This window comes from Macrosteles quadrilineatus, unplaced genomic scaffold (genome assembly GCF_028750875.1).
Source record: "Macrosteles quadrilineatus isolate MER2022 unplaced genomic scaffold, UCM_ALF_1.0 Scaffold_1__1_contigs__length_201487025, whole genome shotgun sequence".
NCBI lineage: Eukaryota > Metazoa > Arthropoda > Insecta > Hemiptera > Cicadellidae > Macrosteles > Macrosteles quadrilineatus.
The window spans coordinates 197,616,875-197,640,672 of NW_026542594.1; the positions used below are offsets into that span (position 1 = coordinate 197,616,875).

The 23,798-nt window shown below is 36.1% G+C and overlaps 1 protein-coding gene across 1 annotated transcript in view; it reads left to right on the top strand.

Annotated features, from left to right (window-relative positions):
* LOC128993842 (lissencephaly-1 homolog) overlaps nucleotides 1-23,798 on the top strand; it is a 60,322-nt gene that overhangs the window by 26,095 nt on the left and 10,429 nt on the right. The window contains exons 3-5 of the mRNA XM_054417899.1: nucleotides 17,257-17,410; nucleotides 18,580-18,726; nucleotides 19,987-20,143. Of these exons, the coding sequence (XP_054273874.1) occupies nucleotides 17,257-17,410; nucleotides 18,580-18,726; nucleotides 19,987-20,143 (458 nt within the window). The remainder of the gene's footprint in view (nucleotides 1-17,256; nucleotides 17,411-18,579; nucleotides 18,727-19,986; nucleotides 20,144-23,798) is intronic.

Below are 23,798 nucleotides of genomic sequence, written 5' to 3' on the forward strand. Positions count from 1 at the left end.
ATGTCCAATTCAGGATAGTATACATCGTTAATGTTACAAACATAACAATGTATTTTATTATTGTTACAAAACATACATTGCAAAATAAGTGTGTAGTCATAACCGTAAAAAAAACAAATTTCACAAGACCCGTTATAATCGTAATTACGTGTAAACAACATTGAAAGGATTGTTGTTTACTTATTACTTAAGGAAATAATAGATTTTACTAGTACACTAATTGATAGTTAATTCTGTCCAGTGTGTTGTAGTCGTTGTTTTTTTTTAAACTTGCATGCGTTTGATGATCAATAAATGCGATATATCGATATAAGTTGTAAGGTCATTATGATAAATATTTGTTTTTAAAAGGTATATTTTTATAAAATACCTTTTAATCGCGCGATTTTGTTGTTGTTAAAATTTAAATGTTGATTATAATAAATTTCTACCATCATTTACTTTAAATGTGATCATATATTGGCTTTAAAATTTAAATTCCGATGTAAACATATTTTGAATTTGTACACTGTTAATAATAAAAATGTTTATCTCAAACTTTTACACTTTTTATCATAAATATTTATTGTACCCGTAAATATGTGTTACATTTTGTATATTGAGCTGGAAATAGTTATTTGTGTAACTAGAGGGCAAAGTGGTACTTTGCTGCACACGGGAGAATGTCGAAACGCACACGCCGTAGGCGAGTGTGGAAAGTTTCTCGAGTGCAGCAAAGGCAGTTTGCACTCGTGTTACACATTATATTTTTCATACAGTTACTATTATTAAAATTATTAAAGTCTTTCAAACTCTGTACAACACGTTTATAGGTTAGGTTAAATCTAAACATTGAACGAAATGGGAAACGCTGCACCAGCTGATAGCACACTAGTCGTAATAAGTGTTGCCAACTTATTTTCAAGCGTACACGTATTACGTGCATAATAAAGCGCGCTGTTTTGTGTTGTTTGGTTGGAATACTGGTGTTGCGCCAAAGGGAAAACTGTGCACCAAAGTAAGGCTTTCTGTACTATAATCTGTACAAGGAAGCCCACTTTGTCAGGTAACTGTAGGAGAATAATTTCTTTATCATTTAAGCAAATGTTATGTGCAAAAACACATCAACACTTGATTGGTAGGCTAATTTGACAGCACAATTTGCAATCACCGAGGTATACAGTACAATGCGGAACAACTCCACCGACCTTGCATTACATTTACACTCTCATTGTATCTGTTTAGCCTTGCTGCAGTGATAGTTGTGATAGCTGCATTATACAATACAATGACTCATACGTCATATTTATTACAGTCTCTTATTGTCATCTATTGTGTACGGATGGGCATGTCAAGCTAGTGTTATTGTTTGTGTTCGGTAAACAAATGGGTTTATTTCACAATCTTGGTTATGGTTTTGTCAATATTTTTTATGCTTTTGTGTTATTTTAGTTGCAACAACAAATGCGTAATGATTTAAATACCAAATGGTGGTTATATCATGTTTTGAATTCGTTCTGTTTTGATTTTTTCTGTCATATCTTATCAGCAATCGTGAACTCTTTTGACTCCTTTAACCTGTGTTTTTATAAGAACTCCTAAACATATTTTCCGTAGTTCTATTTATAATTCAAGCTATATAATTCTATTATAGGTGAGGTGTAATTCATTCCAATGTTCATGGCCTTAATTCTTCTTTTCGATAGATTTCTTTTCTGACGAGCCCTGCACATAAAAGTTTAAAAGAGGTTATTTAAGCTCAGAAAATGTCACTAAATATTTTCGTAGATCCAAAAGTAAACTTTTGCAACTGTCAAAAATACGTTGTAAAAGGAGGAACACATTGCTTTAATTGAATATACTCTAAATAGAATTCAATTCTTTAAATTCAAAGCTATATTGAAAACGCTGCATCTTCCTTAATGCGTGTTTCGTAAATAAAAGAATTGGAAGTGGTTGCCACCGAAGTAAACTGTAATCTTTGCATGAGATTAATTAAATAATAAAACTAAGATCCATACCAATTGCAGAATAATTTTAATAACGTCTTTTAAGTGATTAGTATTTGTATTTTACATTATAACTCGTAAATTGGCGAGTCGGAGGCTCAGTCGGTATCGCCATAGATTAAACATACTCCCTAAGGGGGTATGTTTACTTCGGGCCCAAGGCAGCGATGTCGTGGGTTCGGATCCTGGTACCTGTCACTACTTTTTATTGATACAGTTCACTCAAGAGCATTGTTCACTCATGTAGCTTGGTGAGCCGGTACAGTACAAGTACTGTACCGGCTCACCTTTTGCATTGCTGGATATGTTTCACGCACATTCCTCTGTGGCCCATGTGGACGAGCCACACGGTAAAAGAGACCCCCTCTTTTAATAAACATGATAGATTTGTTAAAGGAGGATGTATCAACCCACGTAGTGCTAAATTTCTAGTTGATATTCGACTCTCCCGCCCTCAGACCTCGTAAAGCTCTTGTTGTTACTGCTCTCCTGTCTCCTGTGACTGTTGTGTTGGTTTTATAGCCAGTGATAGAAGAGGCAGAGTAGTTCCAAGATAGGATGTCCAGGTTTGTTTGACAGGTGAGGCCTGGCTTGGCTCCAGTATAAATACAACGTCAGACCTGAAGACTGATCTTTCACTCACTACACTTGTAAATGTCCCACTTTGAGCACAAACTTCGTGAAATATGGTAGCTAATTTTATGAGATAATGATTGTTGTAGTTATTTATAGGTCTCTTGAATCTCATGTTGTTGAAGGTTAATGTTGTTTATTAGGTATTGAAACAAGTTTTATATGAAAATAAACAAACTATATTTTTCATCTGTGTCATAAACATAAAGGGTGTGACTTTCTGTATAGTCTTGCAGTATAGGATGGCCTCTTTTGAAGACGTAGTCTTTCTTTCCCTAAATAAACTAGATTTATTAGAGGACGACAAAGTACTATAGTCTGTATGATGAAACCTGTCTCCCGACCCTCCTTCTCTTGTTTCACCTGGACTATCCCGGGTGTAAACCATTATTGTCCATACTTCCAGTCATACTATAAATAAACCTTGTGGGGAGCGAGCTGGTCTAGTGCGCGGGACTCCGGTTCCTGGGGTCCAGGGTTCAAATCCCGCCAAATCATCAATGGATTTTATCTAAGTGATAATGCCGTAACCCCTAGATATAGCCTGAAGTAATGTGAAAAACAATCCCGGGCTCATGCCTAGCGTCCTACGAAAAAAAACAACTATAACCCTGGTGCTATATTATACACAGCCTCTTTGGTGGCCTAGTTATCTTATACTGTATGCAATTTTTCTACTAGAATAATTCCACTGCAACGGTGGGGCCAAAATAAGACTTTGAAATAACTTACTAGTTTAATGTTGAACCGAGCAATATTAAATATTTTCTATTTTAATAATTTTAAAATTGAAGAGACATGCACAAGTCGATAAGTATTAATCTACTTTAAGCACAAAAAATATTAATTCAACAAACAAATAACACTTTTCAAACAAGGAAAATTTAAGGCTTGTATAAACTTACTAATTTGCAACTCTGAACGTTGACTAACAAGTTTAAAAAACTGCAAGAGTATGAATTTGTAGATTTTGGCACAATCTTCTTGTTTTATTACGATATTTCTCCTTCCACCTAACAGATATGATTGAGGTAGTCTCGATAGAGAACTAGAGGCGAACATAAATTAATCCCCCAAAACTTTTTCAACCCGTATTTAAAGACATTTGAGTAGGATTTAAAACATTTGCTTATAATTGTTCATATTTAGTTTCCATATTTGATATCTTCCTTGACGACATGCCGATGGTGAAGTGTCCAGCTTAGTTCATCGTATCATGTCTTCCTCTTACCGCCTCGCTGGTTACCTAGTGGACTGTGGCCTTCCTAGCAACTGATTGAAACTAACTAGAACTTTAGTTTTGTGTCTCGCGAAAAAGAAGAATATTGGTTTAAATGAATAAGTAACTTCGTGGCATACGATAACATGGGATGGGAATTTTTTTCTTCCACCCCACATTGATTTTTATTTGTTTGTGAAGAACGTCGCAATGATTTCGTGCTCCGTCAAGCAGCTATGATGAGTTCGCTGATCGTTTGGTGATTTTGAACCTTAGATTTTCAGGTAGGGGAGGATAACGCATTTGGTGTAATCGTCAAGTAATGCAACGCCATTTTATCATTCCAGTAACCAGCAATTCATAAACTGATTTTTTCCCCACTTTATTAAGCAGAAGACTATCTAAAATCAGACGATTAACCGGGAAGAATTCAAGGAAGGCCCGAGGATCAAAATTACCGTTCTTAAGAGAATTTAAAAGTCGAGGCTCAACATCTTACAGTAAGGGTTCTTGTGTTTTGAGGCTCAAACACGTGTCTCTATAAATTGTAAGTAATATTTTTTTTATTTTACATTTCACTGATTACTGAAATAATTCGCCTATAGACAACACAAAAATACCCAAAGAATTTCTCATTATACTCCAGTAAATCATCATTAACACGTAAGTCTATTATCAGTAAGCGTATGAGACCGATCAGTTATCACTAGATCGTGTTATTAAGCCTACTAAAATAATAGTCTAATACACATAAAAATATTTACTACCCAAAGAAAGTCTCAATAAAGAATCCAAGACCTCATTCAATCTGACTATTGGATAGTCAAAGCAACAATTCAAACTATTGGATCGAAGAAATAAGCTCGTATTTATTATAGACATTAAGGCATTATTTATACCTCTATAAACAGCTGATTACTAGAGCGTATTGCTAAAAAAAATCCCACCAAAACAACTCGTTAGAGATTTTAACGATCACTGCAGTACTTTCTTCAATCAGCTGTTGGAACGAAGTAATCTATCTATCTATCTATCTATCTATCTATATATTAATAGGCAAGCATGTTTCTTTAAAACCTTTTTTCTCAGCTCGTGTGTATCGTAGGGAAAATCTACGCATACCGTTAGAAAGTTATTTTCCTGTAGGTGTGCAGAATCCCTTTATAAATTAAAATAGGCTCAAAAATAAGCACAAAAAATGAATTTGAAATCTATCTATATATTAATAGGCAAGCATGTTTCTTTAAAACCTTTTTTCTCAGCTCGTGTGTATCGTAGGGAAAATCTACGCATACCGTTAGAAAGTTATTTTCCTGTAGGTGTGCAGAATCCCTTTATAAATTAAAATAGGCTCAAAAATAAGCACAAAAAATGAATTTGAAATTTTAAAAAATTAACATGGGTCATATGGGTTGCTATGGTGATGACAAAATAACAACAAAATATAAACAGAAAATCAAAACAAATGGAAGACATTTCAATCACATGTTTTATTTACAGTGTGGGGTGAAAATAGAGAAGTTTGCACAAAACATACTTTTGGTCGATTTTTCGACCACGGGGCGTACTCTCGTACTTATTTAATACGCAAGCAGGATTTTTGTGACAATTACTCCTCTGAAACTACTGAACCGATTGACATGTTTTTGGTGTCATTGGAAAGAGCGTAACGTGAAGTTGTGCAGGAAACTTTCTTTTTAGGGAAATAATTAGAGAGTGAGGCCCTGGGGCTCTTAAAAGTTTTGTATTTCTCCATAAGATTAACATGGGAAACAAACATTGTTTTGAAACTTCAGCTGTTGTCAGAAATTAAAAGCATAAGAAAATTCACAATGTTTAAATTTGCTTTGACATTTAAATGTAAACAACCAGAACTGTCAAATGCCTATTTCACAATTTCAGAAATGCCTATTTCACAATTTCAGACAGCTGATCCAAAAAAATAAAACAACTATGTAGTAGGTTTATTAATCTTAAACTTTATGATGGATTATTTATTATAAATCTATTTCAATGATTATGAAACAGATTTTTGCCGTTGCGAACCAAAGATTAAAAGTGAGAAGAAAAACATGTGTTAATTGTAAACAGCCAATGTGCAAATTATCTAATGTTGTATTAAAAATGGGTATAGTTTTGGATGTTCATTTCAGAGTTCTGCCAGTTTTTGCCTAACTCTGTTCTGTAGAGTTTAAAGTAGCCTACACCTTATTGTCTACAAATTGGCTAAATAACTTAGGTACGGTACATTATAAAAGCTGACAGCCTTTTTACGTTGACTCAAATTGTAAGCTTACCATTTCCCGTCCATGGGCAGTTTGATAGTTAAAAATTAACCCTTTAAACTGGAATGGGACTGTTATGTAAATTGTGAGTATTTCAATTTGTTAATTATCTTTTAGTCGACTCTTTTAAAATAATCGGAAATTAGGACTCTTATTAGTTTTTAAACAAGTCATTTGTTTATAGATAACTCCTGTACTTCTTTGCAATTGCTCGATTTCGAGCAACATGTACACTAGTGGACTTTTAATTGCTCTGGTGTTAAAATAAACTTCAACCGACATCGAATCGCGGTTGATGATTTGTACTTCTTATTTCGGACGAAACTGCAATATTTGTAATGTATTTAACGTTGAACACTGTCTAGTATCAATGGAATACAAAAATAATAACAAATTAATAGTAGTTTTCATCGTTACGAGCGAAAGTGGCTCCTTTTGCGAATTTCCCAATAGGGAAGTACAGCTGTAGGGTTTTTTTCCTGTTCCCTATTAGAAGTTACCCGATTATTTTTTGGACGATTTAGAAAACTAAAAACTGTTGTTTTCCTGAAAGTATGATAAAAAGTACCTTTTGAACACTATTAGTTCAACTAAAGATAGGCGGATTTATATTATCCAGCATGGTTTGATATTTTTACACTTTAGCTGTGAAATATTACAAGACTGGTGGCATAGATAAAATCTGTTACTCTAGCAATCGATTTCTGCATTACCTCGTTCATCATAATTCCTAATGGACATTCATACAATATCATTGAAACGTTTAATGCTAATCAACAAGTTGTACGAATCAAATCAATTTTCACCTTTTGGGGAAGTTGTAGAAGATCTTTAAAGGTTTCGATTAAACTTGTAAACTTTTGGGTTGGATCACGCGAATCTGTTTTGTAAAGAGGTGAAGAAACTTTGGTAGTGTTTAACTGTTGAGCAACGGCTATTTATGGTAGAGAAACGTATTTGAAAGTGCGTAAACAATTTCCAAATACAAAACTGTGTTAATTTAGTTACAAAATCCCCTATTATAACTGCACATCAAAACGTGTCAAAGATTTTAGTTAGGATGAGAAGTTGACATGCAGTGTTGCCGATGATTTTAGTTAACTGAAATAGCTAATATGAAATTACGGCATTCCGAAACACAGTGTAGTTATGTAACTTTTTCTTATAAAATATCAAAAAGCCTCGAGCATGAATTTAACTTATTCTATAATACTTCATAACGTCCTCATTAACGATTTGGCAGTCGAAGTGCTAATCAGCATAATTTCTTTAAGACAGAAACGCACACTTTATTTTAAGATGAAAATGAATTAATGATATTTTGATTGAAGTTAGACAGTCTATAATCTAGTATAGTTTTGTTAATGACAAAGAACAGTTGTTTTTATTGCCAGGACCGGTTACTTTAAGTCCAGATGGATTACGCTTCAAACCTTAAAAAAGTTACTGACTTTTTTTAGGAGAAATGTCAAATAAAAACTTACGATACTGGTTGTACGGTTACTATTTTTACGTCCGAAGTTATGCAATTAATAATTAATAATTAAAATAGAATAATTTAAAAGAGGAAAAACTACAATTTCACTTGTAAAAAGCGAGAACCTTGAAGTAGACCGCCTCGTTGCTAGTAAACTATGTACTTCCGAGTATCTAGAATGAGTAGGTGTATTTGCAATGTCCAGATTCAATTGCTATATTTAACACTTTAACGTTATTATTATACGTCAATGAGCGAGCTGTTCTAGTGGTAGATGGAACTTCGGTCCCTGAGGTGCCGGGTTCAAATCCTCCCAAATCACCAATGGATTTTATCCAAGTGGCGATGCCAAAACCCCTATGTCTACTCGGAAGTAATGTGAAAAGAGGTCCAGGAATAGCTTAGCTTATAAAAAAGATTATTTTCGTCTAAATATTTGAGGCATTTCAACTCGACCAAGTGTTGGTGCTGTCACCTTGCGCAGGCGGTTGTATTTGTTTACAATGGACTTATGAATAAATATCAACCTGTTGTGTCGTATGTGTCCTGCTGGCCGTAGATTAGCTAAACAACGTTATTTATAGAACCTCACCTAGTCAAGGCTCTCATTTGCTGCGATAAAATGTCATTGCTTCAAGGTATTGTGTGAAGGGTGTCGTATTATCGCTATGAACATTGTACTTTGTAGCTAATTAGAACTATTTAGGACAGTGTGGATTCGGGTTATGTTTTTATCGATGGAAGAATACTAATACAAATAGACAACGAATAATAGCGTGTTTGTGAAACCTAGGTGTTTATGTAAGCGCAAATGTGTTTATATAGTTAAGTTAAATATTTTGTACATATAGTACGGCAAAAGTAATCTTTCAACACTACACCCATAAAATAGTTTACGTAACGATCGCGTAAAGATAGTCTTTACGCCACGGGTAGAAATTTAAGCTTATCTTCGAGTGTCGTAAAGGTATTACGCGAGTTGCTTATAACTTCTTTCCTTCAATTCCCGAACCCCAATTTACCACACTAGTGCTGTAAAGTAAGTAAACAATGCGGTAAAACAACTTTTCCGATTTTAAAAATTGAATTGAAAGGGATATTTAAAAAAAACTGTCGTAGGAAAATGTTTCCAACTGTGCTCGATAATGTTACTCTTACATTATATTCTTACTGGTCATAATATTATCTGATATAGTATGTAGTTGTACTCCAATAATATCGACTATATATTTAATTGAAAAGGGTTTGTAACAATACCTATTATTTTAGTTGGATACTGGAGCACAGTCTTTGTAATTCCTTTTCATGAAGGGATTTGGGTAAGACTTCGATTTATATAATGACTTGGTTTTATTACCTTTACAATTCAAGAAATTATTAAGTGATTATGAATAAGAAGATTTATTAGGATGGTACAATTCAACTGAAGTGAAGATCGAGAAATCGAAAGAAGGAGGAAATTGTGTGGAAACGTCTGAATTAAGTTTTATTGTTGCTAGAAAATTCGAGCTCTCTTTTTTTCTCCAGAATCGGTTGAATTATTCGCGCTCTCTCGCAAAATAATGTATTAAAACACAAGTTATCGTTCTACTATAGCCAAATTAAACGTAATATTGTGTGATTAAATATCTGGTGTTTACCCAGCAAAATGTAGGTAACTTGGACACAACAAGAAATTAAATGGCGCTTTGAGGAATACAAACCCATGTGCTTCAGTGTTTCAACTAGTTTGTTTAGATAATAATTTTCATAACAATGAATTTACGTTAATTTGTCTAAAAGAACTACTTCCACGGAATAGTAGGACATAGAAAAATGTTTTAAAATGCAAAATGCGACAAAAACACTTTAGTTCCTAGGCGTCTGTCTACACCTGAATTATTCGCTTATCAATTGACACCAGTTTCGATCATATTATCAAGAGTAGACAATCCACTAGGTAGAGTCGCCTGGACAATCATTGACTATATGATTCATCGCCTGACATTCTGCCAAACCACATGCACATTAAATCCTTGTACTCTCGTCGTGGTGGTATCTATTTTCTGACCGTTGTTAACAATACTTCAGGCAAAACACGCGACTTTAGATGCACTTCTAGTAGTGCAGTAGACTACCAGTAAAGTAGACATTCCATTCGCATAGTTGTAATGTGCCAGTTTCATTGAGAGTGCTGTTGCTCAAGGTAGTTGTAGTGGCAAAGTTCAGTGACTCAGACGGTAGCAGCGTGAGAACGAGATACCCGCTGCTGTAAACCCTTCTTTGTATGCTAATGTCCAGACCGGAGACTCAGGAGTACGATACAGTAGCTGAATGGACGAACTAGCAACACAAACACAGATATTTCATTGTTCTTAATTTATGCTATTCAGTTTCTGTTGGTTGAGGCATGACAGAGGTTTCAAAATAAACTGCTAGAGCACCTTGTGTATTTCTTAGAGAAGTTTTAAGTTGTTATCAATTTGGAACGTAACGTGGGACAACTCGTATCGAAAACTGTACTCTACTATAACCGACTTTGTCAACGACTGAAGGCTGAATTGAGCCTTTTTCGTTTTGATTCTAGTCCTTGCTATAGTTTCAACGTGATGATGATGGCATGGCTAACATTTGATGAGTCAGTCGATGTGCATATCCTGATACCGCCACTTGGTACAGCTCATTCTTAATACTTTGCTTGCACAGCATCCTTATATATAATACGAGAAGGTGATTTCTACGAAAAACTACTCTTCCGTTAATAATGGACGGATTTTTACAAACGATGTGTCAAAATGAAGTAATGTTTGTGTAGATGCCCCTTTTACCAATTCCTGTAATAAAAGTCCTCGGGCTTAGCCCCACAGGCCATCAAAACCCCAAAGTATTTCTTATGGATAAAAGATTTTGTTTACTTAAACGGACGAATAATTTGTATTAATTACAGCTGTTCATAGTAAACACATGATACAGTACACACAAGAGCGTTCGTTTTCATTTTTGATGAGTCGAGTGATTGATTACTTTATCTTTTAGTTGACTCTTTTAAGTCATCGGAAATTATGACTGTCATTAGTTTTGAAATAACGCCCTTAATACTTTTCATTTGCTTGAATTTGAGCAACAGGTGCTCTAGTCTCTTATATTTTGCTTATACTGTACTTTTGCACGAACAGGTCCTTGAGGACTATTTGGACGGGCCAATTTCTATGGCCGCCAATCCCTCAAAAGTAACAACAATAAAAAATCACGATGGTGTATCTGTAGTTAAATTAATTCACTAAAGAGCTGCTCCTTCGATAGCTAAATCGAAATAACACCATTTAAAAGGCTTTCACTCTTACCAATTAATACAACCCCTCTTACCCATATGTCAAAACGACATGTACAAATACTTACATGAAATACAACCACAGGTCTATGTTTATTCATACGCATATTAGTGTCTGGTTTCTTCGCGACTCTCCAGTCTCAAGTTTAATAGCATCCTTTGCCCTATGCTGCAGTGAATGTCCAGTTTGAATTATTAAACAGCTGATCCCGCGGCGAGCTGCTATCAGCTGGTAATGCAGTCCGCCCACCTTCTATTGATACGTCCACCTTGCACCACAGGCTATAGCGCTACACTGCAATTCTTGCTGTATTTTCTACCTAGTTAACATTGTTACTGTTGACTTTTTATACTGCAAGCATCCTTTTGTAAAATTTAAAGCAAGTTTTGGGTGTTTTAATGATGGTGTCGTTTGAACGTGCTTAGGTGGATCGGATGTATTATGTTTTGTTAAGTAAACTTAACGATCTGTGCTCTACTCTTTGTTTAGAAAACCATCGAGCAAGCAATAGTTGTAAATAGATTGTAGTGTTTAAAACAACACGCTCTCAAAATTGGTTGGATAGAACTAACCTTAAAATTGTTTTGGCTGATCCGTAGAATGATAAATCTCTGTGCTAAGAGAGTACGTTGATCCGTGGCTATATACTGTACAGATAATCCTCCTACATCAAGTTAATAGTAAACCTTCGATAGTTCGACACTCCTTGTAGTTCGACACGGCCTGAGCTATTTTGTCAAGTGATATTTAATGGTTGTAAGCTGACTTGAACATTAATTTGTCATTGATTGATGACTTGAGACTAATGTCAATCAAACACGTAAACATCTCGAGTTTCGAAGCTAAATACCAGAATATTAATACAATCTGATATATTTTTTTAACGTGTACATATTATTTGTCAAAAATGGCAGACGAGTTTTAAGTCAGAAATAGTACAGATAACCTTCAGTCTAGCAGACCAATTTTTCGTCGGATAACATTTTGTGACAGCAACGCACATTTTGAAATCTTTGGAAAAACCATTTTAGAGTTTTATATTGACTATCATTTTACTTGATTTCGACACGAGGTGCCTACTAACTGCCATATACGTATTTCTGTTACAAACGTCTAATAAAATTGAATTTTAATTTTAGCGACGTGTGTTTTAGCTATCATAGTGTATTGGTTCGGAGGGATTTGAAATCACCACCATTGTCTTGTCAAATGGAACGGCAAGGAAGGAAGAGCTTGCTGATGAGATTGGAAGTGCATTACCGGTGACGGCACCAGAACTAACACCAACACACACGTACACCAACACACACACACTCAAGCAGCGCCGGTGTTGGTGGTCAGTGATCACGCGACCATTCCAACATTCCACGTCGTGTTGGTTCATCTTCATCTTCACTTTCGCAGACTTATTGTTGCGTTAAATTGCTTATTTTATCGTTGTTGTTCAATCGTTTTCTCGTACAAGAAGTTTTAAGGTTTTTGCCAACCGTTGGATGTAATAAACAGTTTTTTTCACAGTCTTCGACTCATCATACCAGCTAGGCCTACTGAGTGCTAAGTCCCTTCTGACGTTAAGTCCATGTTACTGTTCTGGGATTTTACGCTGAGGAAGGAAGTTGGATAACCCAAGATACCCATAATCGAGACTCAATCTAGGCTTGAGCGTTTATGGCTGGATACACTCGAATGAGTTCAGGAACCAGAAAGATCGGGTTTTGGGGACTGGGTGTTATGGGGATGTTAAAATTGTTCCAAAATTTGGGGTTTCAAATTTTTGCCCCTTAACTCATAAAAATGCACGATTTTCAGTGAAACCATCCGTAAACCAGACTTAACAAATAATACTATGTATGTTTATGATTTGCCCAAAGGCTACGGATATAAAAAAATAACTGTGCATTTAAAAATCTCAAATTATTCTTTTGAGGGAAATGCTAACTGTTGTTTGCTTGTTTGTGATTTTGGTCGAAGTTGACAAATTTACTCTTGCACATTTAAAAAACATTGTTTCCTTCCCTTTAGCAGCAAACCTAGGTACACTTGAAATCGAATGATATAAAAAAGTCTATATATTTTAGAAAAAAAAGAGAAAAAACAATTAGGCAAACATAAATTTGCCTTTGCTGTGGCGGGCGTGTTATTTGAATGAGAAAAGCACATACTGTAAAATTTATTTTTAAGTAGGAGAGAAACATTTTGTCTACGTGACCACGTGTAGCCAACCAACCATGAAACATAGGCAAAATTGTCTGTAGATTTCACTATAAAACGAACAATACAATACAAAACTACCTACGTAGTTTTTCAAATTTTAAAATATTTAGCCGATCCTATTTATACAGGGAAATTGAATGATACCTGTGTTTTGAGAGGTATTGTAATTTAGCACGCGTGTCAGCCAGATACTCGATATCGAGCGACATTCCTGTCGAGCAGTGTAGTGCGATAAAGTGTCCGGGACCGTGCGTTGGCGGCAGTTATGTTGTAATGGCACTCCCAGCGATGACGTCACCAACATGTGCTGTTGTGGTACACCTGTACTTGCACAGAGGCCGTTTAAACACTTTCCAAATAGTTTGTCAACGATTCGGCAGCTCTATGCACTCCGACAGTATGAATAGAAAACCATCCGACCCAATGCTTGCTGAAATAAACCGTGCATATGTCTCTTAAGGTGTTTGTCAATCTTTTACTATTCCACCTTATATTTAGTCGTGTATACTGATGTTATTAATCTGTATTCTCTACGTTTATTCATCATCATTTGTTGAAATCGCCGAACGGCGAGCACTGAGCGAAAATTCGCATCTCTCTGGGTACAGAGCCTTCCTCCACCGTGAGTGTGTGTGTGGGGGTAGTGTTGTACTTTTCCCTAGACACCACATGTACCATTGAAGGTTTCCTCTGTACCTTCTCTGTGCAATAACACTATCTTAAGTCATTCACTGTTTTGACGATTTCAATATGAAATCATTGGTTGTGAAACTAACCCGCACCTGTGACACTATGTTGAAGGCTGTCATCTGATTCGCATATAATTGTCACGATCAATTTGCTCGTATTTATGGTGGTTCTTAGCATAATTGGATCCTCCATGGAGACATCGCTTACAGTTACAGCCCTTGTAAAAGCACAACTGGAGGTAGAACTGACACGTAAACTGTTAGGAAATTGAGACACTTTATTATTTTGTTGTACCAACTAGGGGAATCAGCTCATTAGGTCATAGCTTCGCAATCATCCCATTCAGTGCTACTTCTAGTTGTATCTCTCTAGCTTAGTTCCTACAGTCCCCATGGTCCACGTCCACGTTCCTCGGTTCAAGGTCTTTGCTTAGTTCCTCAGTTCCTGATTTTGATTCGCCCCGGTCAAAACAAACCGGGAGCAGACCGTGAATATTAGCGAGGGTGACGAATCGATTGGCGGAAACCGCCACTTGGAATGCCTTGAGTCGGCGTGCGTTACCCTGCAACACTGGCTAAACGAGCCACAGACCTACCTTGGAGTAGAGTGTTGAGACACAAGCATGGATGTTGGCGGTCTGGCGTGGAGGTTCGGAGGAGGAATCGCAAGCGGAATAAGGTTACCACTGGTTCATAATATGCACACAAGTTGGGTGGCCTGAAATGGAGGATTGAAAGAAAACTCTTTGCTGAGGAATGTTCCGAGGAAGTTAGTCATCAGTGATGAATCAAGACGTCCTTGTTTCTAGATTTTTAGATTTTCATTTTTGAATGAAGAGTCTTGTAAGCAAGTACGTTGGGGAGTGAGGTAGTCTGGTGGTATAGCACGGGACTTCGGTCACTGAGGTCCTGGGTTAAAACCCTGCCAAATTACCGCAACCCCCAGGTCTAACTTGAAGTAATGTCAAAAACGATACTGGGCTAAATCCTAGCGTCGTATGACACAAATAAGCGAGAACGTAATTGTTTATAGCAGACAGTCGGCAGTCTCTTTAAAGTGGGTTAAGTGAATCGGGTACTTCTAAAGGTTTATAGCAGTATGATAATTGAAGTATGAATTGGAAGGGAAATTCCAGCTTCTGTATTGAATGTCATAATACTAATGTGAACACACACACGCAGGTACAATAAGCTAGAAAATAATTTAAACAATAAAGGTAGCTCTCCAGCTTCTAAAATGGGTGGTTAACATGTTAATAATGGAACGATATCAACGCTAGAACGCTTATAAGTTAATAGCACTTGTCTGGAAGATCTATTAACGTGGAGTAGGGAATTGTAATCACGTTCTAATGTTCATTTAGACAATGAAATTTAATTGCATTGGAAGAGAAATGTAACAAAATTAAACACAATTAAGAATATACTAATTGTGAGCTGTCAATTTTGTTAAAAGGTATGTTGCTACATTTATTCAACGAAAGTAGACAACATATGGAAGACTCCTTTGGTTACTTCTTGGAAAACTTTAAAACTGGCTGAGACATCTGTAAAATGATCCCATAAAACATCAAATACAGTAGTAAGGTCGATTTTAATTTTATAGTAGGTAGTTTTTTTTTCATTCACGCATAAATCAAAAGACAAAACCCCAGCAGATGAAAAATCATCTACCTTCTCTTCTCTCATACGAACCCGCCTGGCGCCCACACGGTCGAGTGTTACATTTTGTTATATCTAAATGTGATTCCAATCGTGCTTCACCTATTTTAAACCAAGCGTACAGCTATTCAGTCACAGTTTTGTGCTATTTCGGGACATCGATCCCACCTGGGGCCCATTTCATAATAAACTACAAGTTACAAGTTACAACTTGTAACTTGTAATTTCCATTAGATTTGCATTGGGCGATCAGCTGATTTACTAATAATATTAGTTTGTACTTTATTATGAAATGGGCCCCTGGTATTTAATATTTAAATACCACTGCCAAGATGGCGGCCGCAACCAAGGTGAGGTGTGTTTTGTTTTCAAGAGCATCAGCTGACGGTGACGTCACCTCTGTGTCGCCGCCGTATATTGATTGGTCGCCCCGTTGCCATGGCGACCGCTACTACCCCTGGTGAAAATATCAAGCATCATCCCCTATACTCTCTTGGCTGATAACATCGGCCCAGCCTCGCCACCCCTTTAATCTGATTGTGCGTCACGCCGAAGTGGATTAGGTCGTGGGCGCTTCTCCGACGAGTTAATTTTAGAGTTGTTATTAGCAATTTTGGGTCTCGATAAATTGCTTCTATAATTAATTGAAATCGGCATTTTGTCAGCTATTTACAGGGTAGCAATAAATATGTAAGGTATATGCCTGGCAAAAATTAGTATTACAACAATCATGTAATATACATCGCCTAATAATCTTTAAAGCTGTGCACATTATGATTGTACAGTAAAAGTTAGGCATTTTATGTATAAAGGGTAAAGTTTGGAACAATTGTTTAATATATATTTTTTTTATTTGACATATTAGTGGACTTATCTGCTACTCGACAGATTTTTGACAAATATTCATCAATTGCAAATAATGACACACATATATATTCAAACAAATTCTGTTTTTGTACATCTAAAAAAAAACCAGCAAATCAGTGTTGGGACCACAGAGAATTAAGGAACAGATAATAAACGCTTTAAGCGGTGTCTTAAGCACTAGTCGCTGGTGTCTAAGGGCAAAGTCCAACACCATCCCCATCACCCTCATAAAACGCTGACGGTGGAGGAAGATCCTGTGCCTTGTGAGAGGCTCTCCCTTGCTGGTCACAAGTAATATTTCTACCCGAGCTGAAAGCGCACGGTTGTCCAGGGTTGCGACTCGTCCCGATTCTGCCGAGACAGTCCCGATTTTGGTTCCTTATGCCCGAATATAAGCCTATGTTAATTTGGTGGGAGGGGGGCAATGTCCCGATTTTCCCTAACCTAAGGTGGCAACCCTGCGGTTGTCCCCTATGCGTGTTTCCTCTGTAGGGCCTACCTTACTTCTCTCTGCTCTTACCATGCCTTTTAAGATAATAGCTTATACAGTCGAACCTCTTTAGTAAGAACCTCGGTAAAACAAATTCCTCTATAAGACAAAATTTGTTAAATCCCATTGAAACTTTCATAAAGGTCAATGCTAAAAACGCCTCTATACAACGTAGTAAATTATGTTTAAAACCTCCATAAGATGAATTTGTTTGTCACATGGGCTAGGACTGGTTAACCTCTATACAACGAATATTCTTAGCACAAAACCTCTACAAGACGAATGCGAACTCTGTAAAACAAATTTATCATGATCTTAACCTCTATAGTACATAGTTTTTAAAACAAACAGAAGCTTGTCTCTACATGATCTACTGCATTACTATCTAGACACAGACTGACCAAGACTGGTTGTGTTGCAGGAATAAAGCAGTGGCAGACTATCTGAGCAGCAATGGCTACCTGACGGCGTTGGAGGGTCTCAAGAAGGATGCGGACATGCCGGGAGAGGTGGAGAGGAAGTACGGAGGACTGCTGGAGAAGAAGTGGACTTCAGTGATCCGCCTGCAGAAAAAGGTTGGTCCTTTGAGTTCCTCCAACTTTCATTACGTCTTTCAGATATACATTTTAGTAATATTTTTCTTTTTTTGGTGTTGAAATACGCCTTATCTTTTTTGATTGTGTCATCGTTTTGTTAGATAGAATAACTAATTAGTAGTCCAACTATAGATGGCATCTGGGTATAGTATCGATCTTGCTTGGATCGAACCTGCATCCTTCAGGTTAGAAGGCGAGCACTTTAACCACTCGACGCCCCCTCCCCTTTACAATTAATAGGGTTCTAACAGAAATTGATATATGCTACCACTTTCATCTTAAGTAAATTTAGGAAAACTTACAAGTAGGGATCTCTGCTGGAATTAATTTATTATTGAGATGAGTAGATTATACTTGAGGTTGAAATGAGGATTGACCTAACTAAAATGGGAGGTATACGTTTCCTCATTAAACCTCCCCCAATTGCTGTTTTGAGGAGGTTTAATAAGGAGCCGTGAACGCTTGTCTTTACAATATGAGGGAAGCAAGACTTAGTGGCTTAACACTTCAGATTAGAGCAAAATATCTGACTCTTCTCTGACGCCTTGTAATCTATAAATTTAAATATAAGCTTATACATTTTATTATTATACAGTATTACAAGTGGTTGTAACCAGTATTTCTCTAACCTCATGAACAAACATTTGATATATATTGGATTTAAGATTTATTAAGACACCTGATAATCTGTCACAAATGAGTATTTTTTTGTTTGGATTTATTCTCACAACAGATTGTTTAGTTGTTTAGATTTAAGTCACAGTTATCTGTCATTGTTGAAGGGATAAACATGACTTTGTCAAAGCAATATCAACTGTAAACATAGCCAATGATGTAACAAAATTATTTTGTAGTTTGTTGGAATATTACTGTATTGTTCTAGCTAGAAATGGCTGAATTTTTGTACCAATTCTTAGTTTATGCTTTAAACAGATTATTCAAATTCAACCAAAACAGTTTTAACTGGTAGGGCTAGATAGTATGATGTTAAGTAAGATTTTTTGTTACAGAAATTTAAAAATATGTTAAGGCCAAATAAAACAGGAAGAGTTGCTTTCCTCCTGAAATTAGTGTAGTTAAAGACACTAAGCAATTAGAAAAAAAATCATCCATTTAATATAATATTTAAATATTTCAAAATGTTTCAGGTTCTAGAGCTAGAATCAAAACTGTCAGAAGCAGAAAAGGAGTACATTGAAGGAGCACCGACACGAACGAAGCGATCGCCTTCAGAGTGGGTCCCTCGGCCACCGGAGAAGTTCTGTCTGTCCGGCCACCGGGGCCCAGTCACTAAGGTATTTTACTCTATATTATTTTATGAATTCTAGACATTTGTAACCAAAACCTATCTTGTGTATTCATAACACATCAAAACAATATATAACTGTCTTTATCATCACCACCTTTGATTATCAGACCTAAACTAGATGTGGCAAGGTCAGATAGCATAAAAAAAAATAAGAAGACCAATGAAAACCTGTTGAAAAACTAAGTAAAAATTTTTCCATTGGCATTGTCTAACATATTCTACTCAAGGCTTTACCAATTTATTTTTTGAAACTACTAATTTTTTCAGGTTTGAAGTAGTTATCACAAATAGCGTGAAAAATAACCAACTATCATAAATATCATTACAATTCAATTTTTGTATTTATATTTCTATAATTTGAAAGATAAGTATCCCACCAACAGTTTAAAATGTAGGCAGGCATCATGCAAAAATTTTTAAATGAGTGAAAGAAGAAGAGTGGTTTTCTGGAGAAAGTAAAATTACCACAAACTTCTCAGTGGCATTAGCCTAATAATTATGTCCTTGCTCATGGGCTTACAACCAAATAACTGTGGAACTCATCTTCTTTTTGCTTGTTTATATATGTTTACTAACTCAAGATTTGTTGCCATGCATTTTGAGTTGATCTAGGTTTTCAGTACTGTGGCATGATGCCCTTAATCATTGATACAGATAAGTTTAATTATTGTGTTTGAAAACCACAAGAAGTAAGTTTTTTTTATCCAATTGTAAAATCTGCAGCCGTTATTTTGTTTGAAACTTAGTGTTAAGTAAAATGTGTCACTTTTTATTTTAGGGTTAATTTTAAAAACACTTCCATTATTCTTAACCAATATTTTTGGAAGACAACCAGCTGATAGTAAATAAAGTGTTGTACTCGTTCAGACATTTGTAAACTTTATGTAATGAAATAAAACATGAAAATAAACACAATCCATGTATGTAGAACGTAAATATATTAAAACTGTCAAAAAGTGAATGATAATGTTTGTAATTTATATGTGATAATCTTTTCACCATTATACATCTCTAAAGTGCAACTCAACAAAAAAGAAAATATAAATTAGAAAGAATCTGTCTATGCTTTTGACACACAAAGCCTTAAATTTTTCTTTGTACTTCTAATTTTCTAGAAACTCAATTGAAAATTCTTGAACTAAATTATAATACCGAAATTTGGACACAACACAATTTTTAATTTCCTGCTACTACGTGCCACCATAAGGTGTCTTATTGTGATTTAACGAAAGTTGTATTTACTCAGGTGATCTTCCACCCGATCTTCAACGTGGCTGTGTCGGCCAGCGAAGACGCCACAATCAAAGTGTGGGACTTTGAGTCTGGAGAGTACGAGAGGTCATTACGAGGACACACTGACTCCGTGCAGGACATAGCCTTCGACTCCAGTGGGAAACTGCTAGGTAAGCACTGTATAGACAAGAATTTAGTGTGGAATTAAAAGTGAAACATAGGAATTTTTTATCGCCTAAAGTCTGCAGACAGGTGTCCATTCACTGATTGCGTTCTGTAGACTCTGTATCAACATTGGCACATGTAAAACAATCATCATCTGGAGACGACCATCATACGGCTTTTGTTTCCAAATTCCTAAATTTGGTTAAAGATCACTTATATTCGTGGTAGTGATAATGAACCGAAACCATAAATTATGATCTAATAGGCGATAATTGATGTTCAAAAAGTTTATATATGAAGTTTTTCCTCTTGACCTGTAGTTAATTTAGTTACTTAGAATGCTTCTTAAATGTAAAAGTTGGTAACAATAAGATACCTTAAGTTTTTGGGGGGCCACCAGTTGACCGACAAGATACTTGGTCGTCTTGCCACTAGACCGTCTTTTTTAATTAAATAGATAAATACTGAAAACCAGTACGTCGACAAGTTATTTCATCGTCAGTCCAGTTGACCGGCCTGTAAATCTAAATTATTATATACGAGAAACCAACTTGTCGTCAATCCTCCCGACCGACTTACCACTTGCTCGTCTTTTAGGTGGGGATGTGTTGAGCGGCAGTGCCAGCGGCGCGCGCAGCTATGGTTGGCACTGCAGGCGTACCAACTTCTGTATCTTGTAGCGGCGGTTTTCATTCCGACGATTTTCAGCTATCATAATGCAGCGGACTAGCGAGGTTTTTATTACGTGTAATTGTTTGTTTCTCAATCGATATTTTGTTATACACAGTACAGTGAATATAAATAGGCCTATATTAGTTTACTTCGAAGAAATAAATGTTTTATTTAGCTAAATAAATAAAAATACGCCGATTGAACAAATAAAATTGTTACAGACAACAGGAAGTCCTTAATATGATCAAAAAAGTGTTAATCTTTATTAAAAAATTACTGAAATTTGTAAACTTACTGCTAGCGACAAGGGTGGTGCCATGCATAGGTTTATCAATAAATAAGATAAACATGGACAACCTTATACAGCTATAAGTCAGGAAACATTTGTAGAAACATTAAAAAGCAATACCAATTTATGAAATATGATAAAATATTTACAGGAAATGTTGATTACTGTATATACATCGTGAGTATCTCCAGCAGTTACACACTGGTGATCTTTGAGTTGACTCTTTTAAACTCATTGAATATTACTTTTTTTCGTTTTGAAATAAATTCTGTAATACTTTGAAATTGCTCGAATTCGAGCAACATGTACACGAGTTTGAATATTAAATTAACTAACATATTTATGTAATAGGAGGGTCAAATATTGTGAACAGTGGTGAGGTAACTACCGTTACATTTATTCAATTGAGAGATAAATACAAATTGATAATACCGGTTATTTAAAGCTTTGTTGTCTATTTTTCCCTCTCTTAAAAAAATAAAATAAAGAATGAATTTAGACTTTTGGTGACATTAGTTTGTACTATTTCTCCTTAAATGACACTACTGTCTTGGTAAGCAATAGTTATCTCGGTAAACTATTTATTTGCTGAAGTGCACAGTGTGCTACTTAGCCTGAGAAACATCTTTTGTTTTATGATTTTGTTGTAGGCCTATTGAAAACCTTGTCTAGAAGGAATTCCCATTGCCTGTGTTACCGGGGAGAAGTTTTTCTTAGTAAAGTCTGTAGACGTCTTCGGTTTTACACAGAAACATGTAATTATAATTGAAGAAGTACATGTTTTATCCTCTCACGTTGTTGCATGGACAATACTATGGTGATTCCATTCTGTGTACTTCAATTGTCTAACTGGCCCTAACTGACGCATCCTTGTTTTTTTTACTAAATAATGTAGTCTTTACTTCCGTGGATCTTTGCGTTTTATTGTGTAACTGTCCTCAAGTAAGTCTGCGTTCTGAGTAAGTACTTCAAATGCACGGCACTACTGTATATTCAGATTTGCTAATGAACTATCATAGATAAAAGGAGTATAGACATGTATGTATGACAGAGTATGTCTACTCCTTTTATCTATGGTACTATTTCCAAGTTCATCTGGACGACCCTGCAAATCGTTTCTAGTAAAAAAAAAATATTTGGTTTATGTTTATGAACTTGTATGAGTGTTGTTAACTAAAGCTAAATTCACATCAAATTAATTAATTTAATTTATTTTAATAGTATTTCTAATTAATTTCAGTTTTAAGAACATATAGTAAATAAATCCTTGTTGAAACGGCTGTACTATCCATGCAATTATTGTCAAACTATATGTTCAAAGATTCCTGGACGGCAATGTTATAATACTAGTTGGAGCAGAGGTACTGGATCTAGGGTTAATACAGTTTTGTGACGTGTAAGGTATATCACTGCAGAAGTAGTTAGCTCAAGAATTATGACGCGGATGACAAAGACTGGTAGCTTTTGCTATAATTATCAAAAAAAATATCAAACCCCAAGTACATAAAATCATTCACAGTTTTTTTCACAGTCTATTGAATAGCCTGCAGTTAAGTTCACTCTAATGAAGAATACAGACGTGGCCAGAGTTCCAAACGATTTAAGTAACAACTGTTTACATGAACTATCCTAGTGTGCAATGTACTTATTGAATTTTCATTAGTAATATTATCATGGCTATATCGTTCATGTAAAAGTATCAAAAGATAGTAAAACGAAAACGAAACAATCAACCAAGACCAGTGACCGAAACAAGTGTCGAGCTGGCGGCGCCGCGCCTACCTCGGGATTCCCCGAGGGCAATAATTCATCTTTGAAGTAACACCGGTAACACTGACTCACTGGCCGACACGGATACCCGCCTACCACCCCCTTTGTGTCGTCACCCTATGACCACCGGTCGGTCGGCCACCCATCCAAGGAAACTCTAGACATCGGCGGCTCTTTGTCGTTCGTTGACCAGCGTATTTTCTAGAGTTGAATGTATACCCTCACTCACACCAGGGAATAAGTAAACTGTAGTAGTTTTCTTGTTTATGAAAATATTTGCATCAAATTAGAAAAAAATCATTTATTTATTTATAAAATGTTATTATTTTACACAAAAAAAACACACTTTTACCCTCCCTGTTGCAGCAAACCTAAGTACTTGTTAAACTTATTCTATTTAAATATGGAATAACTGTGATATTTTCAAGAAGTCATTTTAGTGTAAATCCAATCAGGCAAATAGAAATTTGCTTAGTCTGCAGGTTTGTTGCGGTGGGGGTATATTTCGTTATAAACTCTTTTGCCACTTAAGAGTCTTCAATAGTAAAGTGGCAACTAAAACGCGACTCCAGCGACCCAATTCTGGCGGCGCTCTAGAACTACCCGAAGGCCTTTTCCGGTATTACGCGTGCCGCATCACACAAGTAGTTTTCCCGCGCCCCTATTCAAACGCTTGTAGGCGAAGAAAAAGATAGCGAGTTGACGACCGAGGCTAGGTCGACCCGATCGACTTCGACAGCTGTTTTACTGTCTCTCTCCCTCTCTCTCTCTCTCTCTCTCTCTCTGTCTTTGGATGTGTAGGGTTGGCGAGGGTTGTAAAATTGCTGAAAGTGAAAGGGACGTGGCTGGCGCTACGTTCCTAGTTTTTGGCCTCTTGATGCTAACACTGGGTCGGCTACTCGAGATCAAACAACAGCGTGTGTTTAGTA